This window comes from Harpia harpyja, chromosome 4, assembly GCF_026419915.1.
Source record: "Harpia harpyja isolate bHarHar1 chromosome 4, bHarHar1 primary haplotype, whole genome shotgun sequence".
Classification (NCBI taxonomy): Eukaryota; Metazoa; Chordata; class Aves; order Accipitriformes; family Accipitridae; genus Harpia; species Harpia harpyja.
In genome coordinates this window covers 45,178,259-45,200,204 of record NC_068943.1, presented here as the reverse complement: position 1 = coordinate 45,200,204, position 21,946 = coordinate 45,178,259, and the positions used below count along the sequence as shown (strand labels likewise).

General features: G+C 45.1%; 1 protein-coding gene across 3 annotated transcripts in view; it reads left to right on the top strand.

The window, feature by feature from the left end:
• The window catches only part of ALG9 (ALG9 alpha-1,2-mannosyltransferase), a 54,810-nt gene that overhangs the window by 20,605 nt on the left and 12,259 nt on the right, over positions 1-21,946 (top strand). Inside the window, exons 13-14 of one of the 3 annotated variants that reach the window (XM_052786567.1) lie at positions 3,132-3,262; positions 13,685-13,937. In XM_052786567.1, the coding sequence (XP_052642527.1) occupies positions 3,132-3,262; positions 13,685-13,808 (255 nt within the window). In that variant the 3' untranslated portion in view covers positions 13,809-13,937. Of the gene's footprint in view, positions 1-3,131; positions 3,263-13,684; positions 13,938-21,946 lie in introns of those variants that run through there. The other 2 variants (XM_052786568.1, XM_052786566.1) reach the window with 2 other exon arrangements.

The following is a 21,946-nucleotide window of genomic DNA, read 5'->3' as shown; positions in this document are numbered from 1 at the left end:
AATAATTACTAGGATGTGCTGTACTTCACTGGTGTTTTTTCTCAGAAATTCAAAATACTGTACTACGTTTTAATGTACAATGCTTAATAACGTATCAGAAGCGGAAGTGGGAATCATTAGTCCCCTTCATCAGTTGGGAATATTGGAGCGCCACAAGGATGGCTTGCAGACCAACAGAGCCAGAAAAAGCATCCAGGAATTCTGTCTGTTCTCAGTTCACAGGAAGAAGTACTGGAGATAGAACTTTCAGATTAATCTGATTGGAAGTGGCACAAGAGCATAAGATAGTTGCAAGTATCAGTCCTGTTGACTTCTAGTGCCTCTCAGGTCACTACTGCAAGCTCTTGCCAGACAGTGCCTGATGTGTGAAAGTGTGACCCTTGGCTGACAAAACCTAATGTCAGCAAAATACCCAGGTACAGAGGCAATACCTGGTGGAAATTGCTTTGCTCCGGTGGCTGAAAATCATTATGCCAGCAAAAGCTCAACCTTGCTGCTGCTGTACACTGCATCTGTGAGGGGCTCATTTTTCTGGTGTATTGTAACAATATAGCTACCCTGGTAAAATTTAAACATGGATTTAGGCTTGGGATTATTTCACTTTTGAAAATGTGACTTAGATCACTTAAAGACACTTAGATCTTCAACAGGAGAACATCAGCCCTTATTTGTAACCTATCCTCTCCTCTAGATCTCTTACACTCAATGCAGAGGTTTCTACACAATGTAGCCTCTTGTTGGGCTACCTCGTATGAAATTTATCTCACATCTGATGATTATTATTAAAAGGAAATTTGTCCTGGTAGGAACTCAAGTCTTCTTTGTACCTGACAGTTCACATTTGTCTTGGCAGAGTTTTTATTCCTCAGCAGCTCGAGTGCACATCTGTAGGGGTACCTGTGAGGAGGGGGGAGAAGAGGGCAGGAGGTGGGGGCTGTTAGGCAGAAAGGACAGAGGATATTCATATAAATGAACAGTACAGCCTGTTCATATCCAAGAGCGCTCTCCCCTGCAGGAAGGAGAAGGTTGCATAACGTGAGTCTCCTGAGGACATTGCCCACAGCTCATTTATCTGGGAGGTCACACACATAATTCATTTCTGTGATGTTCCCAATGCTTCCTCGAATGCATTTTCATAATTTGGCAGGGTGTTGCCAAACATTTTGGTCAGGACAGAGCAGTTAACTTGCGTCATAGGCAGCTGATAAAGGCATGACTGTGCTGATACCAAGTCCACATGGTCTGAGAGGTGCAATGTGATGTCCATCTGCTGCAAATGAGGCAGTGAGGGTCATCAGTGCTACAGGACAGGTTATTCATGCACAAACCCCACCATAATTTGTGCCAGACAACAAGCTTACTCTGCCAGAACTACTTACTGTTTTCTATGATTCTGCTTAAGCCCTGCCATGAGATGAGAAGACCGGTACCATGAGGCTTGCAGAGTTAACAGGTTGTGAAGCTTGTGTGATCCTTGTGGGTAACCCATATTGATCTGTATGTGTTCTGAGCCAAATGTGCTGGAATTGCGTGCAACTGATTCTAAAAGCACTTCCAAAGAAGGCATGAAAAATTAGGTGAGTGAGGGGATTTCTTTTGCAGAAAGTTGGCAGATACACTGTTTCTTACAGGAGGATAAACCTGAGCGTGAGGCACTGGCTCTCCTCAGCCTGATCTTGTGTGTACTTTGTTGTCTTTCTTGGGCAGTAGGTCAAGCCTTTTGTGTGAACTTGACTGTACATTCTTTAGGGCCAGGACAGCACCTATACAAGGTGTTAATTGGCAGTGTCTTTGGATGTTTATACATTACAAACAGTTCATGATCATGACAAATGAGTGCTGAGTTGGTACACTTCCCAGCATCCATGTCTAGTGTTCCTCTGGTCTACAGAAATATTCCTCTGGATGTGCCTTGACATAAGGTGCCCTTCTCACTGTTGTGCATGCACTCTGGGGCAGAATTCATGAACTGCTGTTAACAGTAGTGATAGGAGTAGTTATCCATAGATCACTCAGAATGAGACGATGTACTGGAAACTGCAAAGGTCTGTCCTTTTCAGAGTTTTTATCAATGATTTGCAGGGGGGAAGGAGAAATAGGCAATAGACTTATTAAATAACAAATGATGTGAGAGAAAGTACATAATTAGAATTCAAAGTGATTTTGACAAATTAGAGAAAGGATCTAAAAAAAAAAAAAAGGGTGAAATTTAGAATGGACAGTGCACTAGACAGAAATAATTAGGTGAATAAATGTAGGTTAAAGACCAGACAGTTAGGCACAAGTCCTTCAGGAAAGGATCCAGGGGTGCAGTGAGTCACTGGATGAATACAACTTAGTGATGCCATGCTGCTGTATAAAGAGATGAGCCACATAGAGGGTTATATCCACAGGAGCATGTTGTACAACTGTTGCTTTGCTGCTCTGCATTAGAAAGTCCTTCATTAAAGTGCTACATTTTGCTTTGGGCACTGTATTCAGGAGAGATGTGACTAACTGAAGACCCACAAGAATGATCACAGGGGTAGAAGACATGACTATAGAGTAAATTAGGGTTGTAGAGAAGACAAGAGCCATCTTCGGATAACAGAACCCTAGTATGTAAAAACTATCACAAAGAAAATGATGTTTTCCTTGTTCAGGATGTAAAACAAGTAGGAACAGGCATGAACTGAGACAGAAAAAATCCAGTGTAGACATCAGGAAATCTTTCTAACAATAAAGATAGTGAAGTCTTGCCTGGGGAGCTTGTGGAGTCAGCATTGTAAGAAGTCTTTAATAGCTAGTTAGAGAACCACCAGGAAAAACATCAACAGAATTGGTTCTGCCACCTCAAATTCCCCTCTGTGACTTGCCAGTTCCTCAGTAAGAGAGCTGGCAGTGGTGCTTCCTCAGAGGGGGACCCTAGGACTCTCCTCCTATGATCAGAGCAGTAGTGGTAGCTTGCATTCCCCCATAAAGGTTTTACTTGAACACATTCAAAGTATTTTACCATGTATCTTGCATGAAGCATTTGCCTGTTGCTAGAAATTTAACCACCTTCTCATTGATAAGTAACAGCCTGTATAAATGAACACATACAACCAGAAGCCTACAGGAAATAAATGACAAGAATGTCTTTCTTTCTGCAGACTGACATTTCCAAATGCCACTATCTGGTGGACTTGGATACAGCAGCTGAAACCCCAAGGGAGCCAAGGTATTCCTCCAACAAAGAAGAGTGGGTAACCATTGCCTACAAGCCATTCTTAGATGCTTCCAGGTATGCTTTACACATTTGAGAGGGAGCGAGAAAGGCTAGCAGGTCTGTGAATGATTCTGTTCAATTATCCGCTTGCAGAAGTAGCTATATACAGGGAGGAAAGATATATTGGCAAATGCCAGCTTGAAATCCAGTTTCCAGTAAAGGCAGCTTGCTCGCTACAGTGGAGCCTTTGTCAGACTTGTACTGGCAATATTTATGACCTAGGTTGCTTTAGAGGGTGAAGCTAGATCAGAAGGGTAGTAAGAAGGATTATTTTTAAAAAGAATCCTCCCTGTGCACTTCTTGCTGAAGTAATGTTTTTTGTTTTGCTTTCTAAAGAAATGAGGTGTATGTCATCATCTCCCAACAGACTTTTGGATCTGCTGTCTTGTTTCAGCCAAATTCCAGACAGGTGTAAGTCAGTCTCAAAGAGCATAAGCTCTTACAAATTTTATGAAAGCTGACAGACAGAGAGAGGAGGCAATCTCGAGTGAAAAGTCAGCGAAGTCACACCTTTATTAGGCATCAGAGAATCCATGGAAGAGACCTCTGTTAGAATCCATTCTTCATTAGTTCAGCTGCTCACTGAACAACTTGCTTGTGTGTCTGAATAGGAATTTCTGGGAGAAGCAGAGATTGAAATTGCTCTCCTCCAGGCTAACGGGGTGGAATCAGGGTTGTCAAACTGTCAATACATTCCTGCAAATACAGAAACCCGCAGCTGTAAGGGGATAGTTATTTAGTCATTTAAAGCTCTGGTCGTGGAGCTGTCATAACAGGACAGAGAGGCTGACTGGAAAAAATCTCTGTAAAAAACTAACACAGGGTTCAGTGCCCTCCTATTTTCTATGTGAGACCTTATTACTTCCTAGTAACAGGACCCTCCAAGGACGGGGCTGGTAAAAGCAGTTGAACAGTGAGAAAGAGTGATAATGTTAGAGCATCTCCCAAGAGTGCTGTAATGTTCCCAGCTTGCTGACACAAGTTTTCTTGGCAAGGTCTTTCATGAACTATGTTTTCCGAGAGACCTGCTGTTATATTTGGGCAGGACTTTAGGAAGAAAGAATGAGATGGCCAATAAGTCTTATTAATGAGGCAATAGAAGCATCTGCATAAGAGTTTTGCAAAGGACTCCTTGTACAGAGCATATACCCCGAATGTACATTTCTGCTTTGAAGACATATTGATGTGTTTTTAAAGCTGGTTTATCTTGCTAACCTCTGCTGAACAGCCAAGCTTTGATTGTTTGGACCTGATCTAAAGTCCTTTGAAGTCAGTCAGAGGCACTGAGTCAGGTCCAAATGAGCCTTAAGACACCTTGGGTTAACCATGAGAATATAATTTGCTAGGGGTGCTTTCAGAGGTAGCAGCTGCCTGCCACAGAGATGCTAGCCTGCCTAATGAAAGCAAAGGGAATTATTCTGGTATGGCTGTACATCTCCCAGACTTCTCCAGAATGTCCTGGATTCTCCATGGCTTCTTTCCACTTTTGTTCATTTTTCCTGTACTTAGCTGACGTTTGGTAGAGAAGGGTTTGGTATGCCTCATGGGGCTTTTTGGATTATTGCACTTTCAGCCCCACCCATAGCCTCTGAGCTTTTGATTAAAGCTCATGAGAGACATACCACTGCGCTCTCTTCTGAACCCATTTTGTATCCCCTTAGAGGCTGTGCCTTGCTGAATACAAACCAGCATCTGTCTGGAAGCAACAGCACAGTGTATCTGCTCCTTTTGTGGGGAAAGAGTTGAGTCTGCAACTGCAGGCTTTACCAAAGGACAGACACAAGTGTTTCGAGTCCTCCACTTTCACCCAGGCTTTTTTGTTCATTCCTAACTTGGCTGGGGATTTTTCTTGTAAGATGTGTGTACATCTGATACTATCTCAATCCTGACCCTACTGCAGCCTGCGATGCTGAGTGGAATCAGTGCAAGGAGTTAAGCTAGAGCCAAACGCATAGCTTAGTGCTTAGCTGAGTCCTTGTCACTCTCTTCACTGCTTTAATGCTGTTTCCGTATGAGTCACTCTATGACATTTTTCTTTCTTCTTTTTTCCCCTCCTTATTAGGGAAAATTGATAGGATTAGGGAATTTCCCTATTTACAGCTAAACCCCTGCACACTGCCAAGCATAAATATCTGGCTGGCTTCTCAGGAATTTGGCTGAATACATAGGTAGTTGTGGTGTTGCAGCTCTGTGCTTCTCGGGGAGATGCTGTCAAAGTACTTCTTGCTGAGGCGGGTAACTTAGTCCCAAGCTTGGCAGTGAAAACCTGTGCAATCGATTTGATATATGATACTATGTGTTGCATTTAGATCATCTAAACTCCAGCTAGATTCCCAAGCTGTATGTTTCTTGTTGGCTAAGCATCTCTGCAAGCCTGCAGCCAAACTCTGGTAACCCACTTAGTACACGGATGTCAATTTCTGCGTGTGGTCCTTCATGTCTGGCTTGTGAAGGGAGAGTACATGTGGCTGTTACCACTGGAAGTAGTGGCTTGGCTTGTTGTAGCAAAGGTAGGATCTCACCACAGAGCAGCAGCTTGTTGTGAGAAGCTGGGAGTCACAGAGAGATCCTGAAACTTCAGAGCATACTGATCCTGGTAATAATGAGATGTAAAGGCAGAATACTGGGGGTGGGGAAAGGGGAGCATACTCCCTGGGTAAGCAGTCACCAAGACCTTAGAACAGATCATCTAAAGGTGGTGGGAAGGGAAGGGAAGGGAATCTTTCTGGCTGCTGTGCCCACCTTAACAACAGATGCTGTTGCATTAGTGGGAGACTGGAATAGAAGAGGGTTTGCAGAGCATGTCCCAAGAGGAGATCAGGCAGTCAGATCCTTAGCCCTGCTGGTGTCGCCTGTCAGCCTCCTCTGCTCCTGTTTTTGTGCTGCATGGAAATTCTCCATGCTGTTCCTTATCAATGCCTCACAGCTGGAGCAGAGGGGAGGTGTGGTGCCTTCACCAGTGGAGGAGGCCAGGTTGCCATAGCAGCAGATCTGATTTCCATCCCTGCTGTCAGTACATCCAGAGCTCCCGCAGTTTGGAGTGCTGGGCTCTGTCCCTTCAGCAGTTGGTAGATGGGGCAGCTTGAGTGCACAATACTCCTGAAGGAATAGGAGGGCATGTGCTTACCTGGGGGATACCACTGATGTGAGGGATGAGAGAACCAGCAGTGTTTCCCCATCTTGTCACTCTGCTTGTCTGACAGATTCTCTGTTCCCCCTGAAGAAGAACAGTAAGCCAGGAACCATGGCCTGCCTAGCAGGTCAAATGCATAGCAGTGGGCACAGCTTCCCAAGACAACTCATGGTACAGTGAAGAGCAGAAAGAACAAACAATAAAAGGTCTGATCTGCCCTGCTTTTAGCCAGTGTGTCATTTAAAGGTATCACATTTAAAATTGGATGCTACAGACAAGGTCAAGGCCCCTTTTGCCTGCCCATCCACAACAGCATGAGCAAGAGAAATTTCCGAAAGGCTCTTTTTGGATTGCCTGCTTCATAATTTTTGTCATATATTTTTAATTTCTTTCTGTAATTTGGCCCTTGGAGAAGAGGTAAGGTGGATGAGTGATTAAGGGGCTCAGCTGGAACTTGGTGCTCCCATGACTCTGTCCAGGTCTCTTAAACCCTCCCTGTATTGCAGTTTCCCATTTGGAACAAAAGTTGGTTAGCTCCCCACTTGTCTCCAAGAGTTTGTTGGCAATGAATGAAAGAGTGAGGAGCTTCAACTTCATAATAGCGGTGGCAGGTAAATACCATTGCATTGTTTTGCATCCAAGTATTACAATTTTGCTGCAACATCCATATAAAGGTTTCCCATGGCAAATGTTCATCAATCTGTTGAGCTCCTTGCTCTGAATGCATCATAGCATTTCTAAAATAAGACAGCGTTGTTTGCTTTGGTTTTTTTCCCTGAGTGTGATTGAGTTGTGACTTGCATAAAATAATGGGGCTCAAGCAATTCTCAAAAGGGGAAATGACACAAGTTTTGCAGTAGATTGGGAGCTGACAGATGAGTTAGCTACTGGCAATCACAGATCTTCCTAGCAATTGAATGAGATGCGAGGGTCTGTCTCACCCTGCAGACCCAGGCATTAGCTATTGTCCTTTTGTTGAGATTGGAAAACCTCATTTACAAAGGAAGTACTACTGCTGTGTCTTTCTGTCTATGGCTGCAGCAGTCTCCCTTGCTGCTAGTCAGCCGTTGGTTTGCTTGCTTCTGTCCTTATCCCAGTCTGTAGAGTACTAAGCACTGCAGAGCCTCAGAGGGAGGACACTGAGAGTTGCCTTCCGTCCAGCTGGAAGGTTCTCTGAGGGCATCAGTGATGCCCTGAGACTGTTTCAGGGATGCAACAAGTACTTCTGTAGTCCCGAAAGTTGTTGGCAGGCCTGATAGCAGAGAAGGTATGGAAATCCCAGCAAAAACACTTCTGTGTTTTTGTTCCGTTTTAATTTGAGACAACAAATCTAGGCAGCGCTGTCTCTCTTAGAGTTGAGAAATTGATCATTCTGGGGAGTTTAGCTGCAGGAGAGCAGCAGTAACACAGTTGTAACAGAATGTTAGCTGCTAGAAATGGGTAAGCTGAAAGGATCCCGAGCTAATAGATCTGTGGGGAGAGTTCTTCCCAGGGTCAGACACACAGGTCTGTGGGTAGAGTCAGTGAAGATGCATCAAGAACGCCTATAATGATCGAGGCTGCTCACATTTCTGAGCATGTACCTTCCCCCCCTCCCCAGCTCAGCAGAATGACGCATGTCTCAAATCCAGCACCTGCTTCCACACAATGATTTGGAAATGTCCCCTGCTACCTATGAAGTAAGTGTAAAAACACTATGAAAATGCAGCTTTTTTTATAAAAGGGAAGGAGGAACAGAAGAAGTGTCACTTTGAACTGAGCTGCAAGGGAAGCTGCCAGTGTAGATTTCAGGTCTGCAGCTCAGTGGTTGCGGAGCAAGGAGCATTTGGGGAAAAAAAAAGCCATCAAACACCTCCCCACCCAAAACGAAACTCCAGCTCTTGTTCTTTGAAAATAAATGACCCCAGCAGTTCAATTCACTCCTGCTGAACTGGAGGCTTCTGGGACTCACTGCAAGTCTCACATTGACGTCAGCAAGTGCAAAAGTAAATCTCAGCTGGCTCTGATAAATGGTGCTGCTAATTGAATTAGAGAGCACTCCAAGCCACCAGCTAATTATGCTCCTCAGGAAGCTGCTTTGCCAAGGTCCATTTAATTCTATATTGGCTGAGCACTCCAAATCTGGCACAGAAAAGGGGAAATATATTACAGCTCCCCACTGAGGAGCACATATTTTCCAGCTCTTCAGGCTGAGCTGTCTGCTTGCTCCAAACGCTTGGGTTTTCCATCAAAAAAATTATTCTTAGTGCAAAATTAATGATTCGGTCACCTTGTTCTAGCATATCATTACCCTGGTTTGATAAGAGACTCTGTCTCATTCCCTTTAATGGTGCTTTCCTCCATGTTACATGAAATGTTTTCCCTACTTTTGTTTTACAAGTAGCTGAATTACTTCTTAGGTGCATGGTTGGTACAAAATTTAACACCTAGAGGAAGTACAAATGTTAATGGGTTTTCAGAGAGCTTTGATCATGAGCTTCCTATGTATGCCCTTAGCTAGAAGGTACTAGGTCCTGCCCATGCGGCAGAGATTCAACTTCTTCCTGCCTCTTCTTTCTGCCATTCCCTTCTCTTCTTCCTTCTCATGCTTCTTTCTGAATTCTGCTGTCACTGTGGTAAGAAGTTCACATTACAAGATGCAGTTAGGAAGAATCTCCCACCACTACATGTATCTAACTGCTTCCATTCCCTGTCAGTCTATGAGCTTGGGAGGGTGGACTTGAACATCTTCACTTAGTAGTCCTCACTTCTGTTCCAGAAGAGCCTCCACTGGCATTAGTAGAATAGGACTGTTGAGTTGCTTTCTCCTGAAGTCCAATAGGTAATTGACAGAAATACGCTTAGCATCAAATAGCACTGTGGTTCCAGCTCTGCTGGGCCTACTGGTAAATGTGCGCCTCTGTCCTAACTGGGAGCTGCTCTGGGTGCTGCAGCAGTTGCTCCCCTAGAGACCAAAAAACTGGCAAAGAATTCAGACTCCCCCTGGAATGTGGAATACCTCCCATGTCTGGAGCACAGCAAGAGCTGGGAAGAATTTGCCTGTTGCCTGGCTCCAGCCTGGAGCCCACCACTGAAAGAGACTTGCAGCATCAATGTTCCAGTAGCATTGCACTAGACCTTTGGCTACACAGCTTGGAGTGATTGTGGCCTTGATCTTGCTACCAACATGCTGCTTGGGAGCTCTATGCTGATTAAGGCTACACACATGCACAGTCTCTGGGGGACAAATTTAGAATCAAATGCAAATAGAACATTATATATATTCACTGTCATCTGTCATCCCAACCCTTTCCATGTGCCATCTGTTGTCTGAGGTTGCTGAGCCTGACGAAGTGAGGTGACAGGAGGTAAAGGTTCTCTGTCTGATTTTAAAGCTCTGTCATGACCTCCTGAGCTGTAGGTGCCTCAGCAACCATGGTTCTCTTATGGCTGCTGATGAGAGCAGGCATCCAGGGCTTTGTTACTGCGTAGTTACCAGCAGCAGAGAGAGCAGCCTTGTGCTTGTGTCCAGTCTGAGTGTCTTTTCAGTGACAAAGTTGCTGCTGAACAAATACAAAGGCTGACCTTATAGCTGTGGAGCGGATATGTTGGTGCTACCATTTACCATGCCGTATTCAGGGTTTCGTGTTTTTATATCTGAGATGTGATTACCTGAGCACATAAGCATTACTATTTTTAAGATGCCTCTTTTATTTTCTGTTGCCTTTTTTTAACCTGTGTCCTTAGGCTGGGTAATTGGAACCAATGTAAACTGTTCCCTTTTCACCTTTGTAAGTCTTGTTAGTGAAGAGTCATTTTGCTATGGCACCAGCAGCCTGACTAGCTAACACCTGGTAGAAACCAAGAACTCCTTGTGGAATTGACAGTTTGAGTAATACATCATTTCACCTTGAAGAGCAGGGTGAACTTCACTTTTGGGGTCTCTGGCTGAATGAGATTTACAGCTCTCCATTCTTGGAGCATGTACTTCTTGTTTTAGGGGAGGAGTGCAGGAATGTAGATCAGCTGTGACCTTTATACACCAATTCACTGTATTGTTATTTGTCATGAGTGCCTTGGCATTATGTATGACATCCACTGGTGGGAAGAGCAGCTATCTTTCTGCTCTGCATTTCTCGTCATTTTCCACCCTTGGTATTTTTTTCCATCAGTCATTCCTGCCTCTCCTTTTTTGATCTTATTTTTACCAATAGTATTTTCCCCGCCCATTTCACTGCTAAGATAAACTGTGAAACGGTGAACACTGACATTGAAATTGCTGCTAATAAGGGCTGAGTTGCCGGCAAAGTTAAGAGCATGCGGAGAGCTTTCATTGCTCAGAGTTGTTATTTCAGGCTGTATGCAAACTCAGGATGGTTACACTGAGCTGACTTATTTGGAAGGAGATTTTTTGCTACTGCCAGCACCTGGAATATCCTTTTGTTCTAGAAAGCAAAGCTGAATCCTGCACATTCTGGACCTATGCCATAAAGACCATGTGAGCACAACCATGTGAGCTGCATTGGGCCTATATTTCAGAATACCAACAAGTAAGAGGTATAGGGAGTGTTTCTCTCAAAAGGTATAAAGAAGAGGAAGTACAGACTGGATAGCAGTGTTTCTGCAGAGCTGTGAGAGGCACCAGCACTGAGGATAAACACACGCACTTAGTTGCGTTGCACCAGCAATCAGACTCACCATTACTGGGTGCCCACTGTGTCGTACAGTGCTGGCCTGGGCAGATATGTAGATGCATCCAGGTCAAGGGGAGGATGTGAACTTGGTGCTGTTGTCTGACTGCAGGCAGCTCTATGACTGGACTGAGCGACTGAAAGCATTTTCAGTGCTACAGACTGTATACTCAGGACCTCAGCCTCAGCTGATGGTGCTGCCTTCCTCTCTGTCCCTGAGCTAAACCACACAAGGCTAATTCAACAAATTATTTCATCTTAACCCAAGCACACACCCAGAGCTCTGGGGAATTGTGCTAGTTTCTGTCCCTTTCTTATAATGTAGCAGCAAGCTGGTACTCTACCTTAGTTTTCATTTTCCTTGTTTTAAACAGCATCCCAAGCAGCTTGAACACAGTTGCTTTTTCTTGTTTTTCTTTCTTTTCTTTTTCTTTGCTAAAGGGAATTGAAATGAAACCACACCATTCACAGAGAGCAGCCATGATAGCAATGGTGGGTTGTTAGACTCAGAGGAGGAGATGCCAGGGTAAGTTCAGCCATGACATGATGTTCTTTAGCCACAAGGGATGGAGGAGGAAACTCAAGCACTTGTTTTCAAATGGATGCCTTTGCTTCTAGTGACTGGAGGGAGGGCTGACCTCCAATTTACAGGCACAAGGAAATGACAGCTGCAAAAAATGTTCCTTGTTCAGAATACACCAAAATTACCATCTTCTGCCTAGTTATTTGCTACTAACATGCTTTGAACATGTTCCTGATTCCAGCACCTCAGGAATTCACAAAGAGCAACCATTTCCAGTGATTCTTTTATTTAGGGACTTTGCTGGGTGCTTTGCAATTTATAAAGGGCCTAAGCATTATCACTGAGCTTTTTGTTCTTCAAAGTGAAGCAATCAGCATTTTTATATCCTAAAGCACAAGCTGAGCGCTTGGCAAAAAGCAGGCTTACAAGATGCTGGATGTTGAAAGGAGGCAGAGTCTCACAGTTAGAAGTGGGACTTGTCAATTTTAGTAATTCAGACTTGCTTAGTCTCTCTGAGGTTAGACAATACTTTCTGCCTCAGTTTCCCCTCTCCAGTGTGGCAAGAATACTGCTTTGTCTGTCACTTTGTCTTTCTAAAGAGGGAACATTTCAATTGAAAAATGCCTTGCTTTGTGCTTGTATGGCATCTTATGTAACAGGACCCTGCTGCTGAGTGGTGCTATGCCAATGCAAGTAGATACCACCAGTCTTTTCCTGGACGGTCTTTTACTCCAAGTTGCAGGAGATCAGGAGCTGCTTGTTTTCAGATGAATTACAGTAAGGCTATCTAAGAACCCTGGGAGCCTCCGGGGAGATGTAGTTCACAGTGGCAGTTCCTGCCATTGTTTTTTAGACTGCATTTTTGAAAGATATCCACTGCTGCCTTATAATAAGCAAACAAAACACAATTCATCTTTCTTCTGAAAAAGTGACTTGAGTTGGATGTCCAGAACCTTGGCAAAGCTGTGTGAATTGCAGTGACCAGCAAGTACATGCTGGATGTGTGTACCGTCCCTGACCACTTAGCATGCTGCAAATCAAATTTGAGTGCTGGTGCTGCTTTTCCAAGATTTATGGGGATGGAATTAGACTTATGTCTGTCAAGGGTTGATAGTTTACCAATAAGTTGATCTTAAAAAGAGATAAGCATCAATGCTGAGGAAGCAAGACTGCCCCAGCCTGGATTTCAGTAAGTTGCTCAAATTTTTGAAGCTTCTAGCAAGGTTCAGTGCTGCTGCTGAAGGACATTATATTCGTCCGCTTCACATTTAAACCTGGATTTTCTATTAGTTTGCTCAGTGAGAGAATACATGCATTTAAAATGTACTTAGCTAGCACAGTTCCAGCAATTAGCAACCAAACAAAAGGTACTAATTTGATGCAGCCATTAAACCCTCCATGCTTGAGTACTCCATTGGTCCAATTGTTGCAAAGTGCTGTGAAATGCCAGCTCCCAGCACTAGCAGGGCATGGAGTCAATGCTGGCAGCCTGCAGCAAACTGCCTTGTAGGCTTTAGAGCAGTCCATCCCTCTTTAATTCAATACCCTCAACAGAAGATCAGCACAAGAGCAAAACTTCAAAATGCCAGTACCCATCAAAGCTTCTGTCTGCCCTTCAGACATGCGTGGAGGAATAGGCAGCCAGAAAGATTGGATAGAAAAGAGGAGATGCCAGGAGCTAAATGCAGCCTTGCTATCTTTCACTTTCATAGCGTGCCCTGAGGAACAGGAGGCCTGCCTGTCTATGATACCAAAGGCCCACAGGGCTGTACTGTCTGCTTTTTGGATAGTGGTATCTGGGATCTAAGTTTCTTTCGATAATTACAACACCTTCCTGCCCTCTCTCCCCCTTAATCCTACTGGAATGGATCGTGGGCAAGCTGAAGAACTGGGCAAGCTGCTGCACTTAAACTGGTGATGCTGGCATAAACCAGCTTTGGTCCCACCGACAAAGAGAAAATGGGACTGGGCTTCATATGCCTGAACCATTAGCATTCCTCATGTCACTGACTCACCAGCCCAAATCTTTTGCAAAGCCTCATTTGTATCATTTTGAACATACTGGCAAATGAGCGCTTTAAGGATGATTTGTTTTTCCTTTCTGGTTTCAGGTCCTCAAAGCTGCTGCGTGCATTCTACGTCCCTCTCCTCTCAGAACAGTACACGTGGTATGCAAACTATACTATTCTGAAATCCCGGAGGTCGAAGCAAACCAGGAAAAAAACGGGAGGCTAGCAACACACCTGGGCAACAAAACCAAAAGCATCCACTGACACTCTTGGACAGCTGCCTAAGCCATCTTCAGTTCTCTTTTTGAAAGATTGCACTTGTAAGATTCACTAATAAAGATTTCCCATGAAGTGATTTTGTTCTGCAAGCTTCCAGCTGTAAAAAGGGTGCATCATCTGCTTTCAGTTCTCAGTGTCAGGTCTCTGCTCTGCCTACACAGAACATATTGGTAAGAAACCATTTGAAAATCCAGCAGCCACCTACGAATGTATTATCCCTGCTGCGTCCTGTGTTATTATCTATTACACCACAGAAGAGAAAAATGGAAAATAAAAAGGAATGACAGTATGAGGTTCTGCTCCAGGTTGCAGTCTGGCACTGGGAAAATCCAGCTCAGCCTCTGTCTCTCTCCCACCCCCCTCTTCCACTGTTCTCATCTGCTTAAGTAGTGCCCACCTTTTCCTAGGGAACTTTTTCAGATAACAATGTTTAGGAAATTTTTTTTTTTTTTTTTTTAAGAAAAAGGAAGGGGAAAAGAGGAAAACACCTGAGAGACAATTAACTGAAATGCAGTGAATCTCAAGGAATGAAGTAGTGTGCACCACAGAGAAATAGCCTAAAGTTGCCTTGTCCAGGAGACACTTTCAAGGATAAACCTGTGCTTTTGGGAGAAGAAAACCCCAAACTTAGGGGTTGAGCCAATTATCTGTTTTATATGGGATCAGAGCATTTTTGTTATCTGTGAAACCAAGGGTTTGTTTGCTATTTATAATAATTTTTTAAAGATACCTGTAATATCCTTTGAATTCTAGACTACAGCATCTTAAAATTTCTGGAATCATCCAGAGAGGAGAAGGATTAATTTTTTTTTTCAGTTCTGTTTCCCAGAATAGACAGTATGTGTTACATTGGTCCAATATGCTTCAGAGCAATGCTGTATGTATTATATCTCCATTTTTAGAACATGCAGTATCACAAGCTAGATGAAGGGAGTTGTTTTCACTCACATCCTTGGAACTTGTGGGGTTGGCATGAGATGGAGCAGAGAGGAAGTTCCCTTTGCAGAAAGGCTGCACATGCTCTATGCCCCACTGTGACTGTGATTAGATTGGTCTGTGTGTGCAGTGACAGAGTGCCAGAGCAGGTGGATCAGGAAGCAGATTTGTATGTTTGGAAGCTGTTGGGATCCAAACAGAAAAGCACATGCAGATACACATGAGGATACATGTGTTGGTCCAGGTGTAGAATGCAGTGCTTGGCAGATCTCTAGGCCAGTCTGCAGGTTAACAGCTGAGCAGGATGGGAAGGGCAAGCTGTACCAACGGGGCTGTTAGCTAACATCATACTACTGAGACAAAGCAGGAGGAGCTGGATGAGCAACAAGGCATGGGCTGAATCATAAGAGAAACTTCAGAAACATAGGGAGAGGTGTTCTGAATCCCCTGCATTTCAAGGAGGAGTTTTTTTAACAGCATTGTGCTCTATTGGAAACACAGCTTATAAAGTGCAAAACATGATAAGAGCAAACAGTGCGCTGCTTCATTGTCTGGATGATTACAGCATGGAGAATGCAGTTCCCTTCCATTGCACCCCCACTGTATGGAGCAGCAGTTTGAAGCTGAGACCCTGAATTCAGACTTTGAAGGCTTAGGGAACCATCTGCGGTGTCTAAGTCTTGACTCTCTTCAGAGAGATGGATTTCACCCTGTGCGAGTATCACCCTTCATAAGAGTCAAATGTGGAGCTTCAAGGTTTTCAGCCAAGCAACTGGTGTCCTGGGTGAGTTGGTCTGGAAGGTCAGAGTCACACTGCAGATCAGTGTTGTAGTGTCTGTGCTCATAGTATTCCCCCACCTCCCTCCAGCCGGCTCTACCCCTCATAAAAGTTTACATGTGTTGAACAGGGCTCTACAGTGCCAGTAAATCAAAACCAAAACTCTTGCCCTGCTTGTTGCCTCTCCCCTTGCTAATCCCTGACCTTAAATCAAATAAACAAATGCAGTTAAAGAACCAATTGCACCTCTCTCTGGTGCTGTTTGTGTGACACTTCCATGCTGTCATAGCCCATAACCTCATGTTTAACGTGAAAAGACAGTGCAGTAAATAACTGTTTTGAATGACTGTGGCTGCTCCACCTTCCTCTCCAGTTTGATTCCTGTTTTGTGGTGGTGGTGGGAGACTGATAACTTGAAAATAATTAGGAGTTATTCCTGTTTTCCAGAGGAATGCGGCAAATGTTTGGTTCCAGGTCGTAAATGCAGGTGCAGCTACGCGTAGTGGACAGCTGGACAGCTTTGAGTTCCAGAGTTTCAAATCAAGGCAGGGACTCCATTTTGCTGCTTACCATGCAAACAGGTGGAGTTAGTCCTGCCACCTGGAGAATTTGCAGGCTAAAGAGATGAGGCAGAAAAAGGGAGGGTTGTTATTGTTGGCAAGAGTAGATCACATTTTAATGCTGATTTCAGGAGGAAGTTGGGAGTCTCAGTGCTGCAAAGATCTTGACCCAACAACTCATTTAATGTCACACATGGAGTCTGCCTACAAGTTGTTTCTCATCTAGTGTCTTTGGCACAGAACCAGCCTTCCTGGCAGCAGGTAAAGGAGCCAGGGCCTCTCTTCCTTTAGTCCCTGCTAATGCACAATTGTTGTCATGGGTAGTGCTATGGGGCAGCCAGATTGTAGCATAGAGGCAATCTATCAATCCCAGCTGAGACCACTGGGAATAAGAAGGTGAAGTTGCTGCTAATGGTGTTTTCATCATAAAGACTGAGCCATAGGTGAGATTTCTGATAGGAAATGCTAAGGCTCCCCTCATCTTTTCATAATTCACAAGTCAGGACTGTTGCACTCTGTGCAGTGCTGAGATGAAGGAATAAGCCATCAATAACAAGAAGATTGCTAGTAAATAAACAGATGGAGTGAGCAGTACAAGTCCAAGGAGTATGTGCATCTGGTCCTGAGCAAGAGACTGCAAGAATTGCCAGCCTGGCTCAGGTTTAACTGGATGAAGGATCTTCTTTTTGAATGCAGATGTGCACCAAAAGTTGGAGCTGCATCCAAAACAAAACATTTTTGAAGGCATTTTGTTGTTTACTTTTCTGGTTTTGTTAGCAAGCCTGAGGGAGGGACTTCCAATTTTTTTTTTTTCTTTTCTTTTTGCTTTGACCCTAATTAACGCAAATGTATGATCTCATTGTAGGAGGGATGCTTGGGGCAGCTAATTTATGGTCTGTATTAAAAAATAAATAAAGTCTTGTGGTTTGTGAACTTGTGGGTAAAGGGTCAAACCACAAATTGCTGATCTGCCTCAGCTGGATTCCCTTCCTAGAGTTTGCCTTGGGCAGAGAGGGGTGTTGTGACCAAACCTGTTGAGTAGCACATCAGGATTGTGTAGGCAATCCACCTTTGTCTCCTTTCTGTCTTTGGAGGAAGGGCTCTTCCTATTATTCTGGCTGGTTCTGAAAAGAAGGTATCTAGATGGCTTTCTGCAGTGCTGCTAGTGTCTGACCTGACACAGTGACAGAAGCTGGTTTCTTGACAGAACCATGGATGGGCACAACCTTGCGGTCATGACTGTGGCTAGATCAGGTGTCTTGCATGAAGCTGAGAGATGGCGCAAGACACTCGCAGTTGGTTGGAGAATGTACAGGGGTTACAGTATTCCTAACCTCCTCTTTGCTGGCAGTATTTCTCCACCTTTAAATTGAGGCTGAGAGCACTGCAGGTTGGACAAGTGCTGCTGTGAAATACTGGGACCCAGTAAATTTCATCTTGTCTGAGCTCATCCAGTCTTTGCAACAAGGAGCACTGAGGTGGAGAGTCCCTGAGGAAGTGCCAGCAATGAGACAGATTGACAGTCTCAGAAATAGGCTGAGGGAAGTCACGATTTCCACAGAACTATTTTTTCCTGCTTGTCTGCTGCAGCAGGATTTAAGGTCCATTTCAGTTTTGCTCCTGCTTTTTCTGCCTGTTCCTGAGGTTCAGCTGCAACCTGCTCCAAAGGCAGGCGTATGTGTAAGCTGGTCGTCTCCACCTAGGGCTCTGCCTGGGCTCAGGGGCACGTCAGAGGAGGGCACTCCTGGACTCAAACATGTTTCCAAGCATGTTCAATGCAAATTGCTCTTTTTTGAAAGGAAAACGAAAAGGACACTGCATCTCCACAGATGTGATACTTAAGGTTTCCTTGACTCAGGTTCTTCTTCCTGTTCAAAGTTTTTTTTCTTCTTTCTGTAGGAAAATTATTTGAAATAATGTACTCTCTCAGAAGCCAGGAGCTGAGACTGTGTGTGAAGAAGTAGGGGCAAAGGAGTTGAGGTGTGTGGAGCAGATACCTTGGACATGAGTAACAGTGAATAAAATGTTGAGGGCTGCATGTAGGCTGAGAGGGCTTCAGGCTGGCTTAGCTGGGAATGCCACGGGCTAGCTTTCAGGTGTGACTGGCAGGTCTGCATGGGAGCTGGTTGTTCTAGGACAGATTTATGGCATGCTAGCAGCTGGTCTGTCGTATCTAGAGTGCAGCTGCTGTTTGACAACTCTTCTCTCCATAGGGATGGGGAAGCACTTTCACTTGCCATGTTGCATTGGTGGGCGGAGTTATTTCCAAAGCAGACTCTGCATCCTCTGAGTGATACTGAAGGGACCGGACTGAAGTTTGGTACCTGGGACAGTGATGGGCAGTGTCAACAACAGCTGTTTCCTCTCCCCTATTCCTCTGCCTTGTCTCTAGTTAGCCTAATGCTTAGTTCTTAGTTGTGGCCTTACTGGTAACAGCTCTTTCCTTGCTAATTGTACTAATCTAAGAAGTAGAGATTATCTTAGTATTTGAGTCCACCTCACATCCAACAAAAGGTATCGAGTTAGTAGGTTGTGTTTTTATTTTGTTGCTGTAAGAAGGGCTCAAACTAGCAGTGGAGAGAGGCCCTGGTAATGACATTCTGCAGTTTTGCATTCCTAGCTCTCCCGGCACTGCTGGAGGAAAGAGCTGTGAACTTCTTTCTCCTCCAGCATCTGTCAGAACCTGAGCATTATCGCAGCCCTGCTGAGATTCAGCGCATGACCCCGTGAATAACTGCACATGTCTCTATCCGCTCGCCTGGAGAGGTACTAATGAGGCCCCATCTGTCTGCTTTGCAAATTCCAGCTATGTCTGCTAAGCAGCGAAAAAAGGTCAGGGTGGACGTGCAGTGAGAGAGCATCATGGCCTAGCAGGACTCTTGATCAATGCCTTCCTGCCCAGTTCTTCATCCAGAGGGTAACTGCTGTGCAAGACTGGAGAACTGCAGCCAGGACTGGACAGAGGTGCATTTTGTTGTGGGATCAGTGAAGAGGCAGGGTCTGAGGCTGGATGCAGAGGCGGAGACTCCCTGGTCTCCTCCAAACAAGTGCATATGACTGGATGCCTGACTAGAGACTAGACAAGAGAGCCAGCAGCCTGGGTTCTCATGCAATACTGTCACTCACTTGTCCTGTAACTCCATGAATCCTGCTTGGGAGGTGAATTACTAGGTAAATGTTTAAACATGATTGACAAAACAGGCTTCAGACAACTTTTTCTAGAAAGGGACAAGCTTCTCTGTCTTCCACCCAGCACAGAGAAGGCTGCTCTGGCCTTCTCTGGTTTCTAATAGTCTGCGTGACATTGTAGCACTTGTCCTGCCTGGAGTGCGCAAAGAGGTGTTCTCTGGGAAGTTTCCTCTGTCCTTTGTTGAAATGGGCTGGTTGGAAAGACTGTCTAGCGGAGAGCAGGGTGGAGAGCTGATCACTGCAATTATTTTGCCTCAGAACATGCTGTCCAGGTGCTGCCCTATGCTGCAGAGCCCAGCCCTGTTTTCTCCTTCATACAGAGGCAGCTGGTGTGACCTTTCCTTTTTAAATCCTCCCCTCCTACTTGGCTGGGGAAGCTGCACTTTCAACACATTGTGTCTGAGTCAGCAAGAAACAACAACGGGGCTGCTGGATGTGGTTTTTGTGGTAAATTCATAAGCAGTTGCCCATGCTACCAGGTCTGGTTTGAGACCAGCCCAGTGGTCAAGGCATAGTAGCAGCAGTCTTGTCTTTGACTTGGGTTTTCACCTTGATTTTGGGACAGGTAGCTTTCCACATCCCTGACGTTCTTTTCCACTGCTGCAAAATATTTGAGGCAGGTGCAGTCCTTGCCCACATTTCACAGCGCATTGCACCATGGTTCCTGGACTCTGCTCAGTGCTGCTGCAGGTGTGAGAAACCAAAGGGTCAAAGCAAGAGGTGTCATTATCAGGCTCCCTGGCTTCTTACCTTTCTGTTTCAAGAGAGGGAGTGGGTGGTTGGCTTTCCCTGGGAGGAGGCTTTTATACTTCTGCACAGCCCAGTTTGCTCCAGCATCTCTGCTGGCTCTGACTGCACCTCTGAAGAGACAGAACCTGTTGGTACCCTACTGGCTTGAACCCACTGCAGCTGGACTCAGGCCCTCCTCTAACTCACAGCTTCTTGAGAATATGCTCTGGGGACAGGCAGGAGCTTTCCAGCAGCTTTATGCAATGCTGTCTGAATCACGCAATAAACAAGTCCAAACCCTATTATTAGACTTTGGAAACTGCTGCCTTAGAGACAGGTTTGCTTATAAATATCCATTATTTTCTCTCTGGATCTTCACTAGGGAAGCTGGCACAAAAAGGGATCTCTGCTTCTCCGGAATCTGCCTGCCCCTGCTGTTATTATTGCTTCTTCCCACCTGAGCTCATCCTCCTTGCTTTTCCAGCCTCCCAAGTTCTAGCTGTGCTAATAAGACATCTGCTCCAATGTCAGCAGGGTGGCAAATGCCAGCTGTTTTGGAGGGTGACAGGAAAACACAAGTGATAAGCAACTGGGCAGAGCACTTGCCACGGTCACTGCAGTGTATAGGTATGCAAACCTGCTGCTTTGGTGGCTAAAGCAGAAGTACTGGGTCCAGTTCCCTGCTCAGCTCCAACAACACCCTGCATGACTGTGAGAAAGCCCCAATGCCTCATGAAACAGGGATGACAGCACTTCCTTTCTCTGCCTTGTTTGAGGAGGGACAGATTTAAGGCTTTCCAAAAGTCAGTGGAAATGCCGACTTCAACAAGCTTTGCAGCAGGCCTCTGGACTGCACAGGCTGTCTCGTAACGTGAATACATCTGGCCTAACAGGACTGCTGTCTCATTCAAGGCTGTTAGGTTTCCCATCCAAATGAAATAGCAGTCTTCTCCCCATGCCAAATCTACCCAGCACAGATTCCCCCAACTCTCCTGCCTGCCGGTGCTGCTGCTCTCTCTGCCTCTTTCAGTGGTTTGGCATGAGTACTTTTAGCTGTAAGGTGCTTTATCTTCCCTTGCAAAGCTGATTTTGTATCTTGTGCATGCACTATTTGCTCCAGGGAATTGGGTTCAGCTTTCTGTCAGAACCCAGGGCTCCTCTTCTTACCTACACTTGTTAGGTAATGCTCTGCTATACATAAAAGCCCCAAAGCTGCTCAGACTGCACCCTGTGTCATTCTCTCTATAAACTGGGGCAAGCACAGAATAGCCAGAACATGCCGTAGGCTTGGAGAAGGGATAAAGGAGGTATTTTTAAAACGATTAAAGAAATGGCCAGCTCCCCTCCAGTGGCTGTTGCTGTTAAGGGTGTGGGGAGGGCTGGTGTGGGAGCTAAAATCTCAAAAACATTTCTCATTCTTTCTCTAGGTGACTGCCTTGCAGCCCTGCATTACCTCTGTTTCTTCTAGCTGAGCCTGGCAAAACAGGTCTGTCTACCAGGTTGGGCAGTACACTCTGCAGTGCAAACACAACACTTGTCATGTTGCCATGCTCCGCACACCCTGAGGCCTGCTTTGCAAACAGCTGGAGCCAGTGCCTGGTGCTGCATCCCTAGTGCAGTGAGGAGGTGAGAGGGAGGAGACAGTATTGCATGTCTCCAGTTAGCTACCTGTGCATCTGTTTGCTGGGGTCCTCTTTCTACATATCTTCTTTGCCTGCAGATATGTCTTCGTCAGGGGAGTGTTCAGAGAACTCGAAGGCTTCTCTCCTCTTTGACACAGGGATGGGTGTAGAAGGCAATGGGTAGTGTCTTTAAGGAGACGGGGTGCTCGGATCACTCACCAAGTGACACCAGGGAGATTTAGAGAGAAATGTGTACAGCTGTCTGGCCTAA